Genomic DNA, 20708 nt, shown 5'->3' with positions numbered 1-20708 from the left:
CATGAGTTCACAACTCACTGTGCACCATCATGTAGAACGTGGTCCCCTTGCATCTCTCCCCCGTGCCTGGTTGGACACCCAGCCCTTTGGAGAGTGCCTGGGTTCCTTGGCTACTTGGAAGGTGGTCTGGCTGTCAGTGGAAATGGGCACAGCCCACATTTAATCTGGCAGGTGATAGGCCAGCGAGAAGATGTTAGTTTTCATTTTCCCTGAGCCGTGCTGTTGGGGCTTGTCTTATCCACGTCTTAATTCCAGTATTCACATGGGGGTTGAGAGAGAATTTCAGTAGATTCATTTTTTTTTTTTGAGTATTTATTGGGATCGGGGTCAGCACCTAGGCCGCTATAATTTTTTTTTCTCACCGACTTGTGAGGTGAATCCTACAATATCTGCTGAAAATACTTGCAGTGGCGTTGCTTCTGTGGATATTCAAGGCAAGACCTTTACAATCTGCCATTTAAGTGATATAGGAGCTCCTATTGGGTTCCGGGGAGTCTAATCTAGGGCAGTGTAAGCTTTGAACAGAGCCTCATTGGTCTTCACGGAGATAACTCCTTGGAGTGTCTGGGTCTAGGGGGGACTCTGTGATATTCATGAGTTTCTTTGGGCCTCAGGTAACCTGGGTCTGAATTGACTTTTCTCTCAAGACAAGTGCCGGGGCCCTCGTGCACCATCATGTAGAATGTGATATCATACAGATAACCCTGTGGTTAGCATTAAGAAGGGCCAAGGGAGTAGGGTTTTTCCAATGCAGTTTATCTGCAACCCTCGTTCTCCTAGAACAGTTCAGTCTTTTTTATTGTTATTTGTTTTCTCAGACAAAGAGTTCACCGTTCGGCTGGAAACGGACAAGCGCCTGCACACGGTGGGTGAGCCCGTGGAGTTCCGGTGCATCCTGGAGGCCCAGAACATTCCCGACCGTTACTTTGCTGTCTCCTGGGCCTTCAACAGCTCCCTCATCGCCAGCATGGGGCCCAACGCCGTGCCCATCCTCAACAGTGAATTTGCCCACCGGGAAGCCAGGGGCCAGCTGAAAGTGGCCAAAGAGAGTGACAGCGTCTTTGTGCTGAAGATCTACCACCTCCGCCAGGAAGACAGCGGGAAATACAACTGTCGTGTGACCGAGCGGGAGAAGACGGTCACTGGGGAGTTTATTGACAAGGAGAGCAAGCGTCCCAAGAACATTCCCATCATAGTCCTCCCGCTCAGTAAGTAGAGAGAGCTCTCTGTGCTTGTTCCCGTTGGCCCCTGGTTCCGTGCCTAGAGCCACTTAGCAGGAGAGAGAATACAGCAGGGGTGGGGGAGCGCGGGGAGGGTGGACTGCAGCGTTAGAGCAGAGCAGGAGAGAGCCCCTCGGAGACCCTCTGCAGCCTCCTGCCCACCTGCCACGCCCAGCAGGCCCCCAGGTCCACAGGCATCAGGCGTGTGTCTCAGCTGGAGATGGGCACCAGCAGACCCGAGCTGGAGCAACTCAGTGTAAACACCAGCCGTGCCAGCTCTGCTTGGAGAAGGACCAGGAATCCTGGAGAGCTGATAGCTCCTGAGTGGGAATGGCGTCCCGGAAGAAGTGGGTTGAGGCCTGTCTTGAAATCTCACCGAAGGAGAGTTGGTCTTTTAGGGGAGGATTTTGAATGATGAAGTGCATTCTTAAGAAGGATTCGCTGTCTGGGTTCTTCTAAGTATAAAGGTGGGCATTTCCCACTTGTTTCCTCCCTGGGTTGGAAATTGCTCTGATCAAAGTCAGCGGGTGGCGGAGGTGTCATTGCCAGCGCAAAGGAAAGGAGCAGTCAGCGGACGGGGTCTCCCACGTCCTCCTGGAGCAGGCCTCGGAAAGCTCAGCCTCTGTGCAGGCCCTGCCTCCGTGTAAGCTGGCATTGTCCGGGTGGGGTGCAGACCTTGCTGGGGACCCCGGAGACCATCCAGTGTCTGGGCGTGTTGTGTTCCAGTGTCCATAGCGTCAGGTGGTTCTTATTAATCTCCTGTCTCTCGTAATTCTGTTTAGTAGAAAGATAATAAAAACTTAACAATGCTCTGATTGTAAACAAGAGGATGAAGTGTTAAAAACTAACCTTTAACCTTTCCTTAGCTGCTCAAACTGTTCTTTCAGTCTTCTAATGATTTCCTTTATATTTTTATTTATACCTTCACATATTTAAAATATTTCTCTTCAAGTGGAAAGTCAAAAATAGACTTGGGATTTGCGATTTTTTTTTCCTTCTCCTCAACAGGGTTATTTTCTTTCATGTTTGTTGTGTTTTTAAAAAACACACAGGTACATACACACACACACACACACACACACACACACACACACCTAATTACCTTGAAATTCTTCTGTTTGACCTTTTCCCTTGTAATGCCTAGCATGGTGCTTTGCATAGAGTAGGTGCTTGCTGAATATTTGTATGTTTGAAACTGTGGAATTGAATGCCCACTCTTCTTTACCATTTTCCTGTCTGTCTGTGCTTGCCTTAACCACGGACTCTCTAAAATCTACGACTAATTCCTTCCTTATTAAGGATCCAGCGAAGGGCAGCCACACTGTTTACTTCCTGTATCTTTTGTACTGAAAGATTTCCCCCCACCCTTTCCAAGAACCTGTTTGATGATCTGTGGCCTGCTATATTGCTTTTCCAGCAGATAACTGGGTAGTTAAAGTCCCCCAGCACCACCAGATCCTGCCCCAAGGCCACTTGGGTAAGTCTACCAAAGAACAACAACAATCACATCGGTAATGGTGATGATACCTTGGATTTGAATGGCGCTTTTCCTCCCAAGAGTCCAACGTGATTCTGCTTAAATTATCTCCCTCTTTGCTCCCACCTCTTAAATCCCTGTGGAGGCCGATATTCTATCCATCCTGTGATACAAAGAAGTCAGAGCAGCACACAGAGAAGGGACCGAGCCCATTGTCCACTCAGGGGTTAAGCTTGCATTGCGTTAGAGACGTTCGCTTCTAACTCCAGATCCACCGCTCTGCGCTTGGCCTGTGCTACACCGTCAGCCTCCTGTTTTGAAGTTTCATTTTTGAACCTGCACTCAGATCCTCATTAGTTCTGTCCTAGTTTTCACTTAATCCAGAGAGTTTTAACTTGTCGGTTGCCTTTTTATAGGCCTTGGAGTCCTTGTAAACAGTCAGAACAGGCATCACGGCAACAGGTCTGTGCTCACCTTTGCCTCGCCTGCCAGAGTGGTTTTCCTCCACCAAACCGTGTGGTTTTCCAGCCTTGCTCCACACAATAGCCAGAACTTGAACCAGAGTCCACTGGGGTGACAGTAGGGTTAAGAGTGACATCCTGCAAACCATTCTTCTGCATGAGACGAACAAAAGGATGTTCCCCCTCGATGCTGAAGATGACCTTCCGTCCCTTACTTTGAATCAACAACAGTGGGGATGAGCTTTGAACCTAAAAAGGAATATTGTTATCATTAATGATGATGAAAAATAAGTACCTCTTCTCCCTCTCAGCATCTTGACCCCAAGAAGTAGGCACAATTAGCATCTTCACTGTGTACATGAGAAATCGGAGTTTGAGTGGGTTATGAAATGACACCCGGCTCAGGAATTCGTGAGCTTAGCCAGATCCATGCTTTTAACCACCAGTGCTGTGGCTCTGCAGGAGCCTCCTCATCTCCAGGAATTGAATCTGCAAGACCCTCGAGGGAAGTTGCCCTCCTGGGAAATTGCTATACTCCCCACCTGTCCAGCACCCCTCACCACACCCCCCTCCCATGTAAAACAAGCAAATCCAGAATAGGTAGCAAGCACACGCACTGTAACAGGAGCGCAACGCTGAGCCTCTGTGCTCATCTTTGTCTTTTTCTGCCTATGGGAGACATAAAGAGGAGAAAAGATTGATTCAAATGCATTGTTATGGGTACGTGTGTGTGTTTCCCTCGGTAATTGGGTGCGCTTCTTAATCGGGGATTTGATTGAATTGATTGGTTTAAAATCACTGTACATATTTTGTGTGAGTGGTCTCCAGAAAACTGGAGCCAAATTAGTTGCACTGCACTTTGTGTTCCTTAATACTTACAGGCCTTTTGAACTCACTGTAGATAATCGTATAAAATAGCGTACGCACCATTCACGTAGATGAAAATGTGCATGCTGTTTACGAAAACAAGGAGTTTTTGCAAAGGAGTAAAATTAATCACGGACATGGTGGGCACTTTTGAAAAGCTGCTCTGTTAGGTGATCCATAGGCCTTGTCTCATTTACTTTTTACTGTTTAAAAATTCGACAATTACAGGTAGCATTCTGCCTGTCTTACCAAAGAAGTGCTGGAGGCAGGTAGAGTCTAAGTTATTCAGCTGAGTGAGGTCGGCTGGCTAAGTGAGTCACTAGACTGAGGTGGGAAGGGAATGGGATTGTCTTCCCAACTTAGATTGGCCGAGTCTTTCCAGGTAGGGAGCAGAGGAACCCCAGGGCTGAATGAGGACAGGGAAGAGAACAGTAGATGACAAGCCCCTGGCTTTGGTTTATCCCTCTGTGTTGATGCAAGTACGAAAGCTCACCCCCGTACACTCTGTTAAACTAGACCATCTGTGCTCCGTTATCATCCACCCTCAAGCACATGCCGTCTTCCAGATACTTCCTGACATTTTTTTTTCCACTTCCTAATATCATCCTGAAGGACTCAAAATGGCACATTATGGATATTTAACTTTGATTTGACTGCTGTAGCACAGGTTGGTGGGGAGACCGAAGTGCAGCACGATTTGGGACTTCCTCATCTTGCTAAAAATTCAAGTTCAAAGTCCTAAACTCCAGCTGAAGAGGTTACCCCCCATACATTGTTTTATGCCTTACATGTCATGCCTTTGTACTGCGATTCCGTCTCAGGTCCTAGAAACCCATCATCCCAGTTCTCTGTATGTAGCAAAGAGCCCCCTGAGTCATCAGATCTAGAGTCACAGGAGCAGTACCCAGAAAGAGCCAGGTTATATAGCAGCGAGTGTCACACAGTATTTTTACTCCCCGTCAACCAGCATGATTGCCTTTGCCCCTCTCCTCCGGTGGCATCTGTGGGGAGGGCACCGTGGAGACCATAAAGCCCCCAGTGTGGCACTCTCTCCTCTCCACAGAGAGCAGCATCTCCTTGGAGGTGGCCAGCAACGCCAGCATCGTCCTTGAGGGCGAGGACCTGCACTTCTCCTGCAGTGTCCGCACAGCCGGCAAGCTGCAGGGCCGCTTCTCTGTCATCTGGCAGCTCGTGGACAGGCAGAACCGCCGCAGCAACATCATGTGGCTGGACCGCGATGGCACCGTGCAGCCAGGCTCGTCCTACTGGGAGCGCAGCAGCTTTGGGGGCATCCAGATGGAGCAGGTGCAGCCCAACTCCTTCAGCCTGGGCATCTTCAACAGCAGGAAGGAGGACGAGGGCCAGTATGAGTGCCACGTGACCGAATGGGTGCGGGCGGTGGACGGCGAGTGGCAGATCGTGGGGGAGCGCCGAGCCAGCACCCTGGTCTCCATCACTGCTCTCGGTAAGCGAGTCCCGGGCGGTTATGGAGGCTGCTCTGCTGTTCAGAACTTCACCTCGACTTTTATCGGTCTGGAGTTCTCGTAGGGAGGCAATGGCACTTCAAGAGTCCTTGATTGAAGGGAGTCTTTGGGGTGGTAGTGGCAAGGTTGAGAGGACCAGCAATGGGTGGGGGAGCTCCTGGGGCCCGCAGTTGCTGGGAGCAACTGGGTGGTGAGGAGGGGTGTTATCAGTGTTCTAGCCAGGTGAGTGTCACCACCCAAGAGGAACATGGCCACTGCCTAAACTGGCCTTGCAGAGGAGAGGAGCGCTCAAAGTGGTAGAGCTGGGCAGAAAACCCCACTTCGCCCTTTATTTGGCATTTTACTCTGTGTATGGCTGAGTCTAGGCATTTGAACTTCACTGTCCCCCTGAATCCTCACCTAGCCAAAGGGGGACATGTTCATTTTACAAGGAAATGGAGGGGAAGACAAGCTCGTTTGCCCAAGCTGGTGGCTTTTCGATGACCAACCCCCAGTCTGAACTCAGGAAACAAACAATTCTGTCTTAATATTTTTCAAGGTCTGTGGTTTTTTTTTTTTTTTTTATCTATTCCTCTCTCTGGCCCCTACTTAAGAAAGCCATTTCCTCATTGCACGAAAAGATATCTTGAGATTTGCTAAAACCAAAGGATATTAGATTTGCTTCTCAGGGGGTGGTTAAAGAGCACTTCTGTCAACTTTGATCTGTCAAAGCCAATCAGCATATTAAATTTTAAAAGACCAGCCTGCTCCTTTGCCGGGAAGAGAACGTGGCGTGGCACATCTTCTGTTTACCAGGAAGCTGGCCTCAGTTATCCTCAGCCCCTTTACGTGCCACTTCTGGGGACCATGTCACTGCGTTCCCACAGGGAGGGCTGGTGGCACTGTCGGAACATCCACCAGTAAAGAGCAGCCCCAGTGGATTAGCCTGATACCAAGTCCTCCACTTTCTCTTCCCTCTGAGATTAGGATTACATTTGTTTTTATAAGCTTAATTCCAAAGGTGGACCTGCTGTCTGTAATAACCAAACAGCTCGGATTTCTGCCTCCCGGAACTCCTCTAGTGACCGAGTTTCCTAGTCATTGCTGCCCTAGGCTCAGCACTAGTGTGGACCTTTGGAGACAGAACTTTGGGTAAAGCTCCAGGCATCAGTACTGATGTTTCTCCCCACCCACGGTCCTGTGAGGTTTACATGTCTGAGGAGTGGTTGGAGTTAGGACTAGAGGTCATTTCACGGTATCAGGTCACGCCCAGAGTGATTTCAAACTCACCACGTGTCTGGCCAGTCCCACAGCCAGGTCATACTGAGCAGCCTGCCCTGGGCTCTGGTGCCTCAAGATGCCTCTGGCTAAAGCCACATCAGTGCAGACCAAAGAGGTGGATTAGAAAAGTGCAGGAGGGGTCCCCTGGACTAAGGTTGTCTCTTTAGTCTAAAATAAACAATGACCCACACACAGATTTTCACATTGGTGCAACTAGGGTGTGGATCTGCTCAGCCGGGAGGTGGCAGCCGCAAGGTTGTGGATGAGGTTGTAAACGGGGCAGCTTCCCCACACCTGCGGGCCTCAAGACTGCTCAGGTAGGGTGGCTTGGATGCTGTGGCACTGTGACCATGGTGTGCCAAGCAGATCTTGTCCCCCAAGGTCCTGTTCTACATCACTCTTGGGGTGATAACATGCAACACACAGGTTATAACCATTTAGTGTTTAAGGATGGGCCTCTGAGACTTGAAATCTTTCTTTTAAGAATATATAGTAGGAAATCCAAATTGAAGATCCAGAGTTCTCAGCAAACTTTGCCTCGTTATTCACTGATGATCACCCATAGAAAGCCCAAAGGCTCATTCTGTATGTCCACTTTCACCTATGGATTTTAAAGTACTTGACTTGCTATCTGTTTTGTTTCCTGAACAAAACACATATTTAACAAAATATGTACCCTGTGTCAGAAACTATCCAATTATTTTACAAATACTTCTTTGTTTAACTTTCACGAACCCATTTTACGTATGAGGAAACAGAGGCAGAGAGAAGCTAAGTGACTTGTGTAATGTCACACAGCAGGGAGGTCTCACAGTCAGAAGGCTGGCCCCAGAGTCTGTGCGTTTAACTACTGTGTTATGCTTCCCATGGGTACAGCAACCTCAAAAGGCCCCCGGAATCAGTACAGTCAGGTCTGCAGCCTGATGGTGCTATTTACTAGCATTTTAACTTTGGGCAGTTTAATTTCACTGTGCCCTGCAAACAGGGACAGTAAGCCTACCTGTCCTGCAAGGTTGATTCAGTGAAATGTGTGAGCAAAGCACTGGGCACTGTGCCTGGCATGTAGATGGTGCTCGATACATACCGGAGGCTCTTAGATCCATGATTTCAATGGTACCCTAATAGGAACCAGTATTTCCAAACTGAAGGGACTGTGAAGATCTTGATCGAGGTGTGACCATTAGGGATTAGTCATGCTCCCTCATTCTGTAGGGAGTGTCCAGACTCACCATCTTACTGAGATTGCAAACCCTGAATTCAGGACCATTGTCACCACCTGTTGAAGATCATTCCCTCCTGCTGGGCATCCCTTACTGCCTCCCTGCTCCTGGACTTTGTGGGGGAAGTGGAGCAGGAGCTGGGGGCCTCTGTCTGCTTCCCTTCCAGGCCACCCATGCACTAGGGGGCTAGGGAAAGATGTCCAGGTGGGTGGGTGTGCACTTCTTGCCAGCAATGAAGAAAATTGGCTTTGGAGCTTTTTTTTCTCCTATTTTTGCATACAATTCTGGGATTTCGAGGAATGGCCCTGGCTACATGGAATCAGCACCTCCCCCCCGCCCCCCAGCGAATGATAGGATCCAACTCTAGAGGAAGGTCTAATGCAAATCCATGTGACAGTCTCCGGAAAGGGTCTGGGCTCTAGAGTTTCTCCAGGAATTGCCTAGACCTCTTTCTGTGAGGTGTGGTAAATTGTCAGTTTGTGCCTCCGTAGGACAGAGAGTTCTATAAACCCTCACGTGAAAAGAATGTTCCAAAGAGAGCTGGTGAGCCCCGTCTTTGCCAGGCGCGCCACTGCTGAGGTCACACTGCCCCAGGAAAGCCAGGCGCCTCCTCTGGCTGATTCTCTGTTGTCTTCTCCAGAAACGGGCTTTGCGGTCACGGCCATCTCCCGGACGCCAGGGGTGACCTACAGCGACTCCTTTGACTTGCAGTGCATCATCAAACCCCACTACCCGGCCCGGGTCCCCGTGTCGGTGACGTGGCGGTTCCAGCCCGTGGGCACTGTTGAGTTCCATGACCTGGTGACCTTCACACGGGATGGAGGGGTCCAGTGGGGGGACAGGTCCTCCAGCTTCCGAACCCGGACCGCCATCGAGAAGGCCGAGTCCAGCAACAACGTCCGCCTGAGCATCAGCCGGGCCAGTGACACAGAGGCGGGCAAGTACCAGTGCGTGGCTGAACTGTGGAGGAGGAACTACAATAACACGTGGACGCGGCTGGCGGAGAGGACCTCCAACCTGCTGGAGATCCGCGTGCTGCAGCCAGGTGGGTGCTGCCTGCCCTGGGCGTCCCTGTTATAGGACCTGTGGGATATGCACTTGCACCATGTGTGAGACTTTTGTTCTTGGAAAACACATTGTTACTTTTTGATTTGTTCTTTTTAGATACTCATGTCAGTGGGGGGTATTTTGACATACAGACTTGGGACTATCCCTTCCCGTTCTCGTGGTTATGCATGATGTGGAGTTACACTGGTCGTCTGTTCACACATGAACATAGGAAAGCGAACAACGTGAGATTTGAGGACCTGAGCTTGCATGACGCAGGAGACCCGTGAGGAGGGACAGTACGTGTGGGTTGAGCCCTGCCATAGCTTCAGTTTCCCAACTCAGAGAAATTTCAAGTCAATAAGAAGTTGCAAGAATTGTGCAAGGAACCCTAATCTTCTCTTTCCTTGATGGCCAGTTCATGATGTCCCACCACACTTGTGTTGTCCCTCTTAGTATATTTTGGTTGTTTCTGAACCATTTGAGGGTAAGTAGTAGATATCAGGACACGTCCCCCTGAATACTCAGGCATGTAACTCTAAGAACAAGACGTCGTCCTACCCAACCACAACACCACTGCCACACGGTGGTTATTGAGCGTTAGAGAGTGGTTCCTTACTTACCTTTCTCCAGTTGTCCCAATATATATTGCCCTTTGGGATGTGTGTGTGTGTGTGTGTGTGTGTGTGTGTGTGTGTTGTGTGTGTGTTTTCTTGCAAACAAAGGATTCAGAGAGCATGCATCACATTTAGTTGTCCTGTCTCTTTAGACTCTTAATCTAGACCAATTCCCCTTCTTGTGTGTGTGTGTGTGTGTGTGTGTGTGTGTGTGTGATGATATTGACCTTTGTGGAGTCTGCAGGCCAGTTGTTTTCTGGAAATCTCCATCTCTTTACTCAACCTTATCTCCTATAGTCTTTGCAATAATTGTGTAAATGAGATATCATCGTCCCCCTTAGTAGACAAGGAACTCAGAGGGAAGGGGAAAGGAAAGGGGATGGGCTCTTTCTGAGCATCTGCTTCATGCTAGGTGTAGTCATCAGTTACTTTCTGAGAATTTCACAACCTTGGGAAGGATGCATTAGCCTAAGGTCTCCTAGCTGGTCAGTGGTGGAGGTGGGATTGAACTCCTGTGGTCTTTTGTCTGTAATGTTTCCTTAACCCAGGCCCTCTCGGTGAGTTCCTTATTCCATGGAGTGTGAGACCTCTCAAAGCAGAGATAAGCAGAGTTTGGGGGTTTCTGCCATCTCCCACCTTGGGGCCTTCCGTGAACATGGGGTGGTAGCTCAGTGTGTCCTGCCCTGTGGGCTTTCCCCGTCCTCCTGGTGGCCTGCCAGGTTCGAGGCTGGTGGAGGGGGAGCCCAGGCTGCAGGCTCCTGCATGTCTCCCGTTGTCCAGCCCGTACGCAGGGTAGAACAGGCACCCACACACTGAAGGGTGAGAGCGGACCTTGGCAAAGACTTTTTTTGTGACTTTCTGCCCTGACCATTTTGCAAAGATGATTTAAATGCCTTGGAAAAAAAAAAAAAAAAGGATTTTTATTTTTTTTTCTGCCCACTAAGAGCTGCGATTAGTGCCCTACCTGATCTGCTGGCTGACTTTGGATAGCCACAGGGTTGTTTTCAGCCGTGCGAGGTTAAATAATGGTGATGTCTGCGTTTTTCCTTCCCCATCTTCTGTCGCCATAACAGAGGCCTATTCTGTACCGGTCTTGTAACAAGTGAGTTGTCTAGATGATGATGAGATGTTCCTGGGTCAATTAGAGCCTGAGGCTGGGCTGAGAAGGGCCGGGGAGAGGATGTTCTTAAGTGGCGTCGCAGGTTAATGGCAGGTTAAGCGGGACACGTTTGATGTGCACCCTTGTTGAGGAAGCTCTGAGGCCCCCACTTGCCTGCCCTATCGAGGAGAACATTGGGATCATAATTGTGCCTTTTGTTGTCTCCCCTGTCACTCAAGGTCTATGTTCTGAGCAGCAGTGGCTGTCACATGGTCCTGTAGCTGTGGAAGGTAGAGCTGAGGCTCCCAAGACCTTGCCTGTCATGGCCTCTCTGAATAAGCCCCTGATATTTGCTCCTTTCTGTTGCGACTGGGACTCTTAAGTCTGAGTGCCTCAGGGATAAATATAGCGTTGGGTCATGGAAGGCTCTCATCATTTGGATTCTGATTAATTCACAGTAGCGCCAAAAATAGAAAGGGGGCAGAAATGAATGAAGTTCCACCTGGGCGCCAGGCTCTGTGCTAAATACTTACACTTTCTTTTTAAACTCATCCCACAGGCTGATCGTGTGGAGGTCTGGGTCCCCCATTTTGCTAGAGAGGAAACCCAGGGGTTCGGAGCCCTGATGGAGCCACCACCTCCTTAAATGGCAGAACCGAGAGGCTTGAACTGAGATGGGAGCCCGGGTTCCCTCTGGTTTGTGCACATTTGCATTTTCCATCATAACCGTTCCATCGCCTCCTAACAGTAAAGTAGCTGGAGATGCAGAGGCCCAGCCTCTGCTCCCAGGACTGCCCTGAGTCTTGTATCTGTCAGGGTGGCTTCTGTTTGTGTTTTCACTGTACGGTGAGGACCCGCAGTGGCTGGCCCAGGGGACTTTTGAGCATCCCTGGGCTCATAATGCTGCGAGCCCTCTGCTTTTCTAAAGGTGCGCCACATAGTTCACTTTCCTGACCCTCTGGAGGCCGGGAAGAGCAAAGGTAGGAGCTCCAGGCCCCTCTTGACTCCCAGCGTGGCCGAGGCACCAGGGAGAGTGCGGGCCCTTAAGTGTTGCTGTCTCTCCTTATCAAATATTTATACAGTTAGCACTTAATATTTTCCAAAGAGCTTCATATCCATTTCTCCTCTTTTTCCTAAATATGCTGGTTGGTACTGGTGTTTTTATGTTTTGGGGACATAAAAGTGGAAATGGACGTGAAGGCTGACTGTGTGCCGGAGACAGTACTGAACGCTTGGTGTGTATTATCTCACTGAGTCTTCACAGCCAGCGTGAAGATCCTGTATGATAAACGAAGTAGCAGAGGCTCAGAGAGATTCTCATTTTCCTAAGTCAGATAAGCAGTGGGTGGGGAGGCTAGGGTTTGAATGTGGGTGTGTCTTATTAAGAGCACTCAGGGTGGGAAGAGTCGGACATCTCCTGAAGCCTTATAATCACACGTTATGTCTTCTGCATTCAGCTGGTGGCACTCTTTATAGAAGAGGCTTCCCCTCTTCTATTGGGGTCGCTAGTGCAGAAGAGTCTTGTCACCGGTGAGGCCAGCGGTCACAACAGCAGTGGCACCAACAGCAAATGATGACTTTCACCGTTTCTTGTGTGGCCATCACCATCCTGAGTGCTTTGCATGCAGTATCTTACTTAATTCTTTCTTACTCTGTGCACGGCCGCCGGGGATACTGCCTCACCATTTTACAGAAGAGGACGGTGCAATAGGGGTTAAATAAATAACCCAGTGATTCATAATAACGGGCAGAGCCAGGATTCCAATCTGGACAGGCAGTCTGGAATCCAAGTGCTTCATTTTATTATTTTATGGACTTTCTAGACAAAGTGCCATATATTTATTTAATTATTTTAGGAATCCTTTGGCACCACGTACTCTGTGTGTGAGTGTGTGTGAGTGAGTGTGTGTGTGAGTGTGTGTGTGTGCGCGTGCCTGAGAGCACACATGCTGGGGAGGGAACCCAGGGCTGTGTGAGTGCTAGGCATGCCCCCCCACCACTGAGCTACACCCTAGCACCATGTACTTCTTTTTACTATCTCCTCTCTCTGGTTTACCATCTTGATCCCCCCCCCTTAAATTTGTTTTGTAGAAGTTGGGGTCACACAGCACTCAGAGAGCTTCCTCAGGAGACAGGTTGCTAATGGCAGAGAAGTTTCATCTGTGCCCCTGCACGCTCGCTCCCTTGTTTCTTCTAACTTCTGCCACAAGGTGGCTCTAAGGCTTGGCCATATGGGAGTCCCCGAACAGTGCCAGCCTCCCTTCCCTCCACCATCCCTGCATACCGTGCTCCCCAAAACATGAATTCTTGGCCCTGCTCTGACATCTTCTATAGAAATGTCTCCTGTCCTTTGTCCCCCACCTTTAAAAGAATACTCTGTCGAATACTTTTATTCTGAGAGAATCAGTAGAAACCCAGGGGCTGGTGAGTGACTCAGGTTGGTCCATTTGTCATTGGCTTTGCTGCTATGATGTCATTGCCCCTGGCAAGCCTCTGTGTGGCCTGTGCCCCGCTGGTCCCTGCCAGGCCACCTGCTGATCCTGACCACATCGCTGGTATTTGATTCTTCAGAACCTGGGGTGGGTCGACTTGCTGTGGCTCTTTTACCGCCTGCCCCTTGGCATTGCTGATCCCTGGACACATCCTCAGAGAAGTCTTCAGGGAGCGAAGGCCTCCCTCTCTCTTTTTGTTGCTGATTAAGCTCAGGCTTACTTGCCTTGATCTGCGTAGTGTGACCCCCACGGGGCATGTAGGCAAGACTTTTAGCCAGGTTAGCATACTCTTATTCTTAATTCTTAATCAGTTCTTTTCTCTTTTAATTGTGAAGCATCACCTTGCTTCCTTCTGATTTTCTTTCGTTCCAAAAACCACCCTCCAATTACACACGGCTAAATACAGAAGCAATAAGGGAAATGTCAGCCCTCATTTTTCCAAATGTTTACGACCGTACCTTGGCCTGGCTATTAAACATTGCACATTAAAATCGACAAAGCAATAAACAGGCTTCCAGGAGGACAGCCTCCGGTGGTAGAAAGCCGACTTGTCGGTGGGTATACTCTGCTGGGATTTTACTGATGGGTAGTCGGGATGAATATTTAATACCCTCTGGATGTTGCCAGATCCTTTTCCTTCTGTTTCTTATTGCTGACCTGGCAGATGAGGTTAGCGGAGGGCCTTTTCTTTGACTTCCAGGAGTCCAGGCCACTTGAACACTGGCTCTCATTATCACAGTGCAGTAGGGGCTGGCTGCCCCGTCCCTCCCCAGAGTGGCCCCTGCTTTCTTTCAGGGAAGCCTGGGGTTCTCCTTCCGTTCCCTGTGGCTTGTGCCTGTCGTCTGCATAGAGACAGACTGAGCCTGAGGACAGGAGCCCTGGCCCTCTCCCTGTGCCTCACGTATTGACACCAGGTCCGCTTGCTACTGGTGTCAACCAGATCACTGGTCCCCTCTGCAGACAGGTAAGGCAAGGAAGGGTGTGTCTGGATTTCTCCCAATGAACTCTCTTTCCGACCTTGCTCCTTTCCCTTTATTCAGCTCTGCCTCCTACCTCGCCAAGCATCTGTGCACTTTCCCTGCTGGGTGCCAAGGCTGCAAAGACCCATGAGCTGCTGCCCTTCAGGAGTGCAGTAAGGAGTGCAGTAGGGCCCATGGATGTGGTGGCAGAGCCAGCACAGGGAACACTGGAGCCTAGAGGTCGCATGTGTAATAGTTAAAAGAAAATGCGAACCAGGTGGCCTGGGCTGGAGTTGCAGTTCGGCCACATAACTGGCTGTGTGACCTTGGGCAAATGTCTTTGTAAGAGGATGACAATATGTATTTCATAGGACTGGAAAGTACGTTCTATTTGTAACACGCTTAGAATACTGCTGAGCACAAAGTAAGAGGGGACTCTATGAAAGTATGTTAAATAAATAAGAATACACTGAACTGAGGGATTAGGACTCTAGATCTTACGCAGATCATATCCTCCTTTTCAACAACAATTTGTGATATTCTCTTTTCTGCCCTGGAATGAAACTCATAGACAATATAAAATTCCTAATCACATAACCTTTAGAAATTGTTTTATCACCCTAATAGTGGGATAAAGGAGAATTTTTTTTTTTTTTTTAAGAAGCTCATAGTAAAACAATGTGCTTCACTATGTAACTGCTCAGGGACAGTGACACTAGGAGACACACTAACCCTCACTGCTACAGCTGGCAGAGGCGCTGTGAATGTCGCCCTGAAATGCAGAGCGACAGTCACTACCACAGATCTGCGCCCCAGGCAGCACTGCCCACTGGGACCGACTTTCTGAATCCCCAACCAATTCTGAAGGAAACAGGAAAAAAACTCTCATTTATTGAAACCGTGAAAAACAAAAACAAAAAAAATTGTGCTTATGATAAAATCAAAGTTAGGTTCTAGGCTTAGGGACACACCTTTCACCCCTGTGTCATTTGAAAGTCATATAGGATGCAAGGCAGAGCTTTATCGTGTAGTTTTCCCCGAACATCTACGATTGGCTTCTGACCATCAGATATTTCCAAATCAATTTGACAACCAAAGACAGGCCTCCAGATTTTCATGATGTCTGGGGGCTTTGGCCACCCTGTTGAGAAGTGCCTGGCTGTGGGTGGTGAGTGGAGGCAGGCTCCTTGCTGGGGAGTGACTGTTTCTGCTTGCCACTTAGGAAGACCTGCCTGACTATAGCTAAGACTGGGGGACCACAGGTTGCTGGGCCCCATCCTGAGTTTCTTTCTGACCCAGTGGGTTCTAACAAGTTCCAGATAATCCGTGCTAATCTGTGTTGATCTGTGCCACAGATGCAGGGATCTTGGCCCGGGAGCCACAAGTAGTCAGGATCGAGTGCCAGATCTGGGTCCCTCACAGCCTGGCTGCAGCTCACCCTTCTGACTGACTCACCGTGCCTGAGCACTTGCCCTTCCCTGATCACAGTGCACAGAGGGGTCATCTTTTTCTCAGGTGCCCTTTCACTTTCCTTCTCCACTTGTTGAACACCTGCTCATCCGTTTCTCAGAACCAAAGCAGCTGAGGTCACAAGCTTTTGAAAGGCTCTCTCCCTCCCATCACAGTCAACATTCATAATCCTTCTTTAAAAGATGAATCCCATTTCCCTTCAATCACCCGTTTGTTAATTTGTTTAGCAGTGACTGAGTCATGTACTCCTTGCCCTTTAGACCGAGAGAAGACAAGACCTTTAAAAAATTACCTTCAGAGCAAGGCATCGTGGGACTGAAGTGGAGTGGGGTTTATGGGTGGAAGGAGTGAATTGTATGTGGGGAGAGCACTCACAAAACAGAAGTGGGTGGGGAAGCTGGCCGGAAGGCAGCTGCTGTTTCTTGCTGCCCGTTTCTCCTCTCTCCTGTCTGTCCCCTTGATACCACCCATCCTGGCTCATCACACATGTCTCCACGCTCTGATCCCAAGCCTGGGAAGGAAATGTCCAGCTTCAGAAAGCAAGGGCCATTCCTGCAAATGATGGGAGCTGTTCAACTCCTGGAATGAGCTGGAGTGTTCTCTCGTGGATGGGGCATCGCTGCAAGCTACCCTGGCCCTTCTTCCTGCCTCTGGTTGGGTTCTTTTTTTGCCTCCTACTTAATCACTGTCGGGGATTAATCAAGTTTCAGTCCTGGGCATCTTTCACCTCTGCATTTATTGCTTCACGAAAGCCATACACGGACACAGCCAAGTCCGGGGTTTCTCAGGCTTTCACACCTGTCTGAATCACTGGGGCATCTTGTTAAAAATGCAGATTCTGACTTAGCGGGCTTACGGGTCTGCCTTTGTGACAAGCTCCTACTTGATTTCACGCTGCTGCTCTGTAGCAGCACTTTCAGAGGCACAGGTGCCACTGAGGTTGGACAGTTTCCATCTAGTGTGGAGCTCTGGACTTGGCACCAGGCACAGAAACCAAAGGGAATGAGCATACCTAAAAATTCACTGTTTTTATACACCAGGACTTAGGCTCAACTCTTTCTGTGGACTTATTGCTTTGAACCTGTACAGTGCTCCTCAGGAGCCAGACTGCTGTTATTGCTCTTGTTTTGCAGAAGGAAACACCTCCAGGCCTTCACGGGGCTGGGCTCTCCTAACCGTGGAGGGAGGTGAGGCACAGATGCTCACTGCCCAGGGCAGTGCTGTGACAGGGCCCAGGAGTGTTTGCTAATTAGCTGTGGAGCCTCCAGTCTCCCCTGGGCCTTAGGAAAGGTCCTCCCTGCCCTTGAGAAGTGGGAGCAAATTCCAAAGTGTAGGCTAAGAGCAGCCCCCTTGCCCACCTGTCAGGCACGCGCCCAATTTCAAAAGTGCCTCTCTTTTCCAAGCCTCTCAACACTTCACAATATTTTGACATGGGAAGGGGGGAAAAAAATGGAAATGCTTTGAAACACTTCTCTTCCTTGGATTCTCGATCTCAGGCCATGTGACCAAATTGAAGTTGAGTCGTAGGATTCCAGTTTAACATATGCAGTTACTATGGCAATGAAGGTTTCCTTAGTAACAGTTGCAAAAAATAATCTGGCCCCAATTAATAATACATTTTAAAGCTCTTTCTACTCTACCCTGAAGAACCCACCTTTTTTTTTTTTTTTTTTTGGCCAAGAACCAGATAATTCAGGTGGTGTCATTTGCACGGATAGAGATATCATTGGCGTGCGGTGAATTGGGTTGGAAAGGAAAGAAAAGGGAGCTGGTTGCATCAAGCACTATGGGAATCCCCTCTGAAAAGTCGACTGGTGAGCCAGTGCAAGTCGGGTGTCCAAGGCTGGGGAGCTTGGTGGTAAACCCTTCCCTGAACTCCTAGCATGCCCTTAGGGGACTTAGGAAGAAGGGAGAAGGCCGAAGACTGGACTTGTTAGCAAAAATGATGAAACCAGAAGGTGGGGCCATGGGTTGAGGGATTTCTCTCAAGTTACTGTGTTCTGGGTGTGAATCCCACCTCTCTGCATAAAGAGAAAGTCTGACGTAGCACCAGGAGGCATGTCCTCAGAGGTGCTGTTGTAGTAATGGTGCTGGGGTTGGGGGACTGCCGCACCTTGGCTTGTTAAAACTTTCCACCCATTCAGGACCTTGCCTGTGTGGTACCAGGGGACCAAGTGGCCATCTGAGGCCTTTGATTCCTTTACACAAGGCACTCAATCCTTGCCACTGTCTTTGCATACTTAGAGCTGACTGGAGCTGGCAGAGGGTCCCAGGGTCCCGCCCGGTCAGTCCCGTGTCTGGTTGTGCTTGCTGCTCCTGCAGCGGGACTCTGGCCTGAGGAAACAAGAGCCTGCCCAGCAAAGTACTGGAGACCGGCCAGGGCAGATCTGCCCTGCTCCTTCCCTCCCGGCTAAGCAGCCCAGTTGGAGGAAGCCCTCTCTACTTTTTCCCTGTGTGGGGTCTGTACCTTGCCCCGGGTTTTTCTCTCAGCTGGCAAGTGGCCAAAACTCAAAGCGTAAAGAAGTGTAAAGAGAGGAGCCGGGTAGAAGGCGGCTCTTACTCCCGGTTCCCGAAGACAAACTTGGGATTGTTTCTTCTCAGGAGGGAGGAGGAAGGTGGGTAGGAGGAATCAGAGCCAAGTGTAATCATGAGGGAGTGGGTGAGAGCTCGCATTACTTTCATAAGATATATTTGGTTAGACAATTGGCTTCGTGCCACCGAAAAGGTGAACATGGTTGATCATTAGCAGCCGGGGTGGCACTCTGGAGTCTGGCCTTCCTGCTGTTTTTGGAACAGGGGAAGGGGACACCGGAGTCAGCTCCGCTCTCCCTTGCTGCCGTCATCTTCCCAGCCTTCTCCCCTCCCCCCGCCCCACGGTGGTCCCTACAGCACATGGGCATCGTGTGCCGCCTCCATTCCCCAGAACGCGCTCCTTCTCTCGCCCACCTGCACACGTTTCAGCGAACACTCCGAGCGCTCTCTGAAGGCTGGGCATTGTGCTAGGCCCTGGGCTGTGGCCATGAGGACGTCCACTAGCAGAACTCTATGGGGCTGGGACTCTGTCTTGTCCCTCAGGGCGTCCCCAGGACTTGGCAGCCTGTGGGAAACGGTGGGTGCTCTGGAACATCGGCTGGTTGAGTGAAAAAGGACTTGGTCGGTCCCTTCAGATGCCCACAGTCTAGGATCAAAGAAAGATGGAAGGAAAAAAGAGCCTGGGGTCTTTATAAGGGCTGAGCAAGGGCACCTGACCAGGTGGAGGGACAGGAAGGAGGAAGGAGGGCCAGAAGGTGAGTGGAGAAGGGTCAGGGTGGGGAGGTGGCGGAGGAGCTAGGCAGAGAGGACAGAGGCCAGAGCTCAGGGGGAAACCGCCCGGGACCATGGAGGGTGTTCGGGGCCAAGTTGTGGAGGTGAGTCAGGACAGCTGGACAGAGGCCAGGTCTCAAAGAGGCTCTGCGCTGGGCAAAGGAATGGTTTTCTTTAGAACCCCTAGGCAGCTGGGAGCCGTTAAACTTCATCACGAGAGGCCGGATGGGGTCAGGTTTGTGTTTTAGCTACAGGGTCCTGGAGGGCAGGGAAGACAGCGGGGACCGGGGGAGGTGGTGAATGTCTAGTTCAGGGGTGTGGCAAGGAGAAGTGGATGGAGGGGTGTCCTCATACCGAGCCACGTCTTGGAGGAAGCCTGTTCGTGTCTGCTAGGAGCAGTGCCGGACAGAGGCAGGCCCTGAGCCCGCACCTGAGGTTTAGAGTGGGCCACGTTTCCAGGAGGGGGTGTGGCGGTTTTCCTGAACTGCTCCCTCTCCTTCACAGTGACAAAGCTGCAGGTGAGCAAATCCAAGAGAACCCTCACCCTGGTGGAGAACAGGCCCATTCAGCTGAACTGCTCAGTCAAGTCTCAGACCAGCCAGAACTCGCACTTCGCCGTGCTCTGGTACGTCCACAAGCCCTCCGACGCCGACGGCAAGCTCATCCTCAAGACCACCCACAGCTCCGCCTTCGAGTACGGCACCTATGCCGAGGAGGAGGGCCTGCGAGCCCGGCTGCAGTTCGAGAGGCACGTGTCTGGGGGCCTGTTCAGCCTCACTGTCCAGAGAGCGGAGGTCAGTGACAGCGGCAGCTACTACTGCCACGTCGAGGAGTGGCTGCTGAGCCCCAACTACGCCTGGTACAAGCTGGCCGAGGAGGTGTCAGGACGCACAGAAGTCACCGTGAAGCAGCCAGGTGAGGGCGGACGGTGTGACCTTCCTGGGCCAGTGGGTTTCCAGCACAGGCTGCCCGGGGCCAGCCAGGGCTCTGCGGGGCCCTGGGGAGAGGTCATCCAGAGTGGGCACTGCTACACAGACCATAATGCTGGTGCCCGGAGGTCCTTCTGCTCTGCTCAGTGGGTCCTGTTTTTGGTGCAGACTCACAGAGAATCCTCAGCTCTGCTCCTGCAGGTGCCATCTTCACCGGAGGTGCTGAGGGGTGGCTGGGTCTGGTCCATAGAATAAGGCTGCAGTTTCTAGGGCAGGTGCTGGATCTCTTTCTGCATTTGCAGTCTGCACCTTGGATCTTGGGCTAGCAATGGCTCCCCCTGCCCACTTCCTGCCTTGAAGCGTTCCCTGGGCTCCCTCAGCTGCCTCCCCTTCTCCCTGACCTCCTATCTCAGCCCAGGCAGGACCTTGCCATCTCAGCCCCAGGGTGGAGCCCTTAGCCTGCCCCCTGCCGCACGCCCAGGAGAGGGGGCTGCCTGCCTTGGCAAGCCTGGGCTCCACTTTGGGGCAGCCTCGATGGTTAAAAGGACTGCTTCCCTGTCGTTTCCCTCTCAGGTTTTAGATCTGTCCCTGGAACAACCCAAGGTAAGCCAGGGTCAACTCCTCCTGCAGGAAGGCTGCACCTTGCCGTCTCCCTTCTCTTGGTTAAGGAGCCCCTTCAACTCTCTGCAGGGCCTTTGCTGAGGCCGTTCCTCAGCACCTCCTCCATGAAATCTACTCTGATTTCTCCTGTATTGCTAAGAGTGCCTTAACACGTGGTATAATGATCACCCGCATTTCTTCTG

At 50.6% G+C, this 20708-nt stretch overlaps 1 protein-coding gene and 1 long non-coding RNA gene across 4 annotated transcripts in view; one reads left to right on the top strand and one right to left on the bottom strand.

Moving 5' to 3' along the window:
* Nucleotides 1-20708, top strand: part of Igsf3 (immunoglobulin superfamily member 3) — an 89146-nt gene that overhangs the window by 56205 nt on the left and 12233 nt on the right. The window contains exons 5-9 of one of the 3 annotated variants that reach the window (XM_078027083.1): nt 819-1208; nt 2641-2697; nt 5089-5490; nt 8630-9034; nt 19481-19891. In XM_078027083.1, coding sequence (XP_077883209.1) covers nt 819-1208; nt 2641-2697; nt 5089-5490; nt 8630-9034; nt 19481-19891 — 1665 coding nt within the window. Of the gene's footprint in view, nt 1-818; nt 1209-2637; nt 2698-5088; nt 5491-8629; nt 9035-19480; nt 19892-20708 lie in introns of all 3 variants that reach the window. The other 2 variants (XM_078027082.1, XM_078027084.1) reach the window with 2 other exon arrangements.
* On the bottom strand, nt 18346-19484 carry LOC144368283 (uncharacterized). Its single transcript, XR_013428088.1, has 2 exons — nt 19331-19484; nt 18346-18770 (listed from the first exon to the last, which is right to left on the bottom strand). It is a non-coding gene; the product is annotated as an uncharacterized LOC144368283 (long non-coding RNA).

Source organism: Ictidomys tridecemlineatus, chromosome 11 (assembly GCF_052094955.1).
Source record: "Ictidomys tridecemlineatus isolate mIctTri1 chromosome 11, mIctTri1.hap1, whole genome shotgun sequence".
NCBI classification, from domain to species: domain Eukaryota; kingdom Metazoa; phylum Chordata; class Mammalia; order Rodentia; family Sciuridae; genus Ictidomys; species Ictidomys tridecemlineatus.
This window is presented reverse-complemented; position numbering and strand designations above follow the sequence as displayed.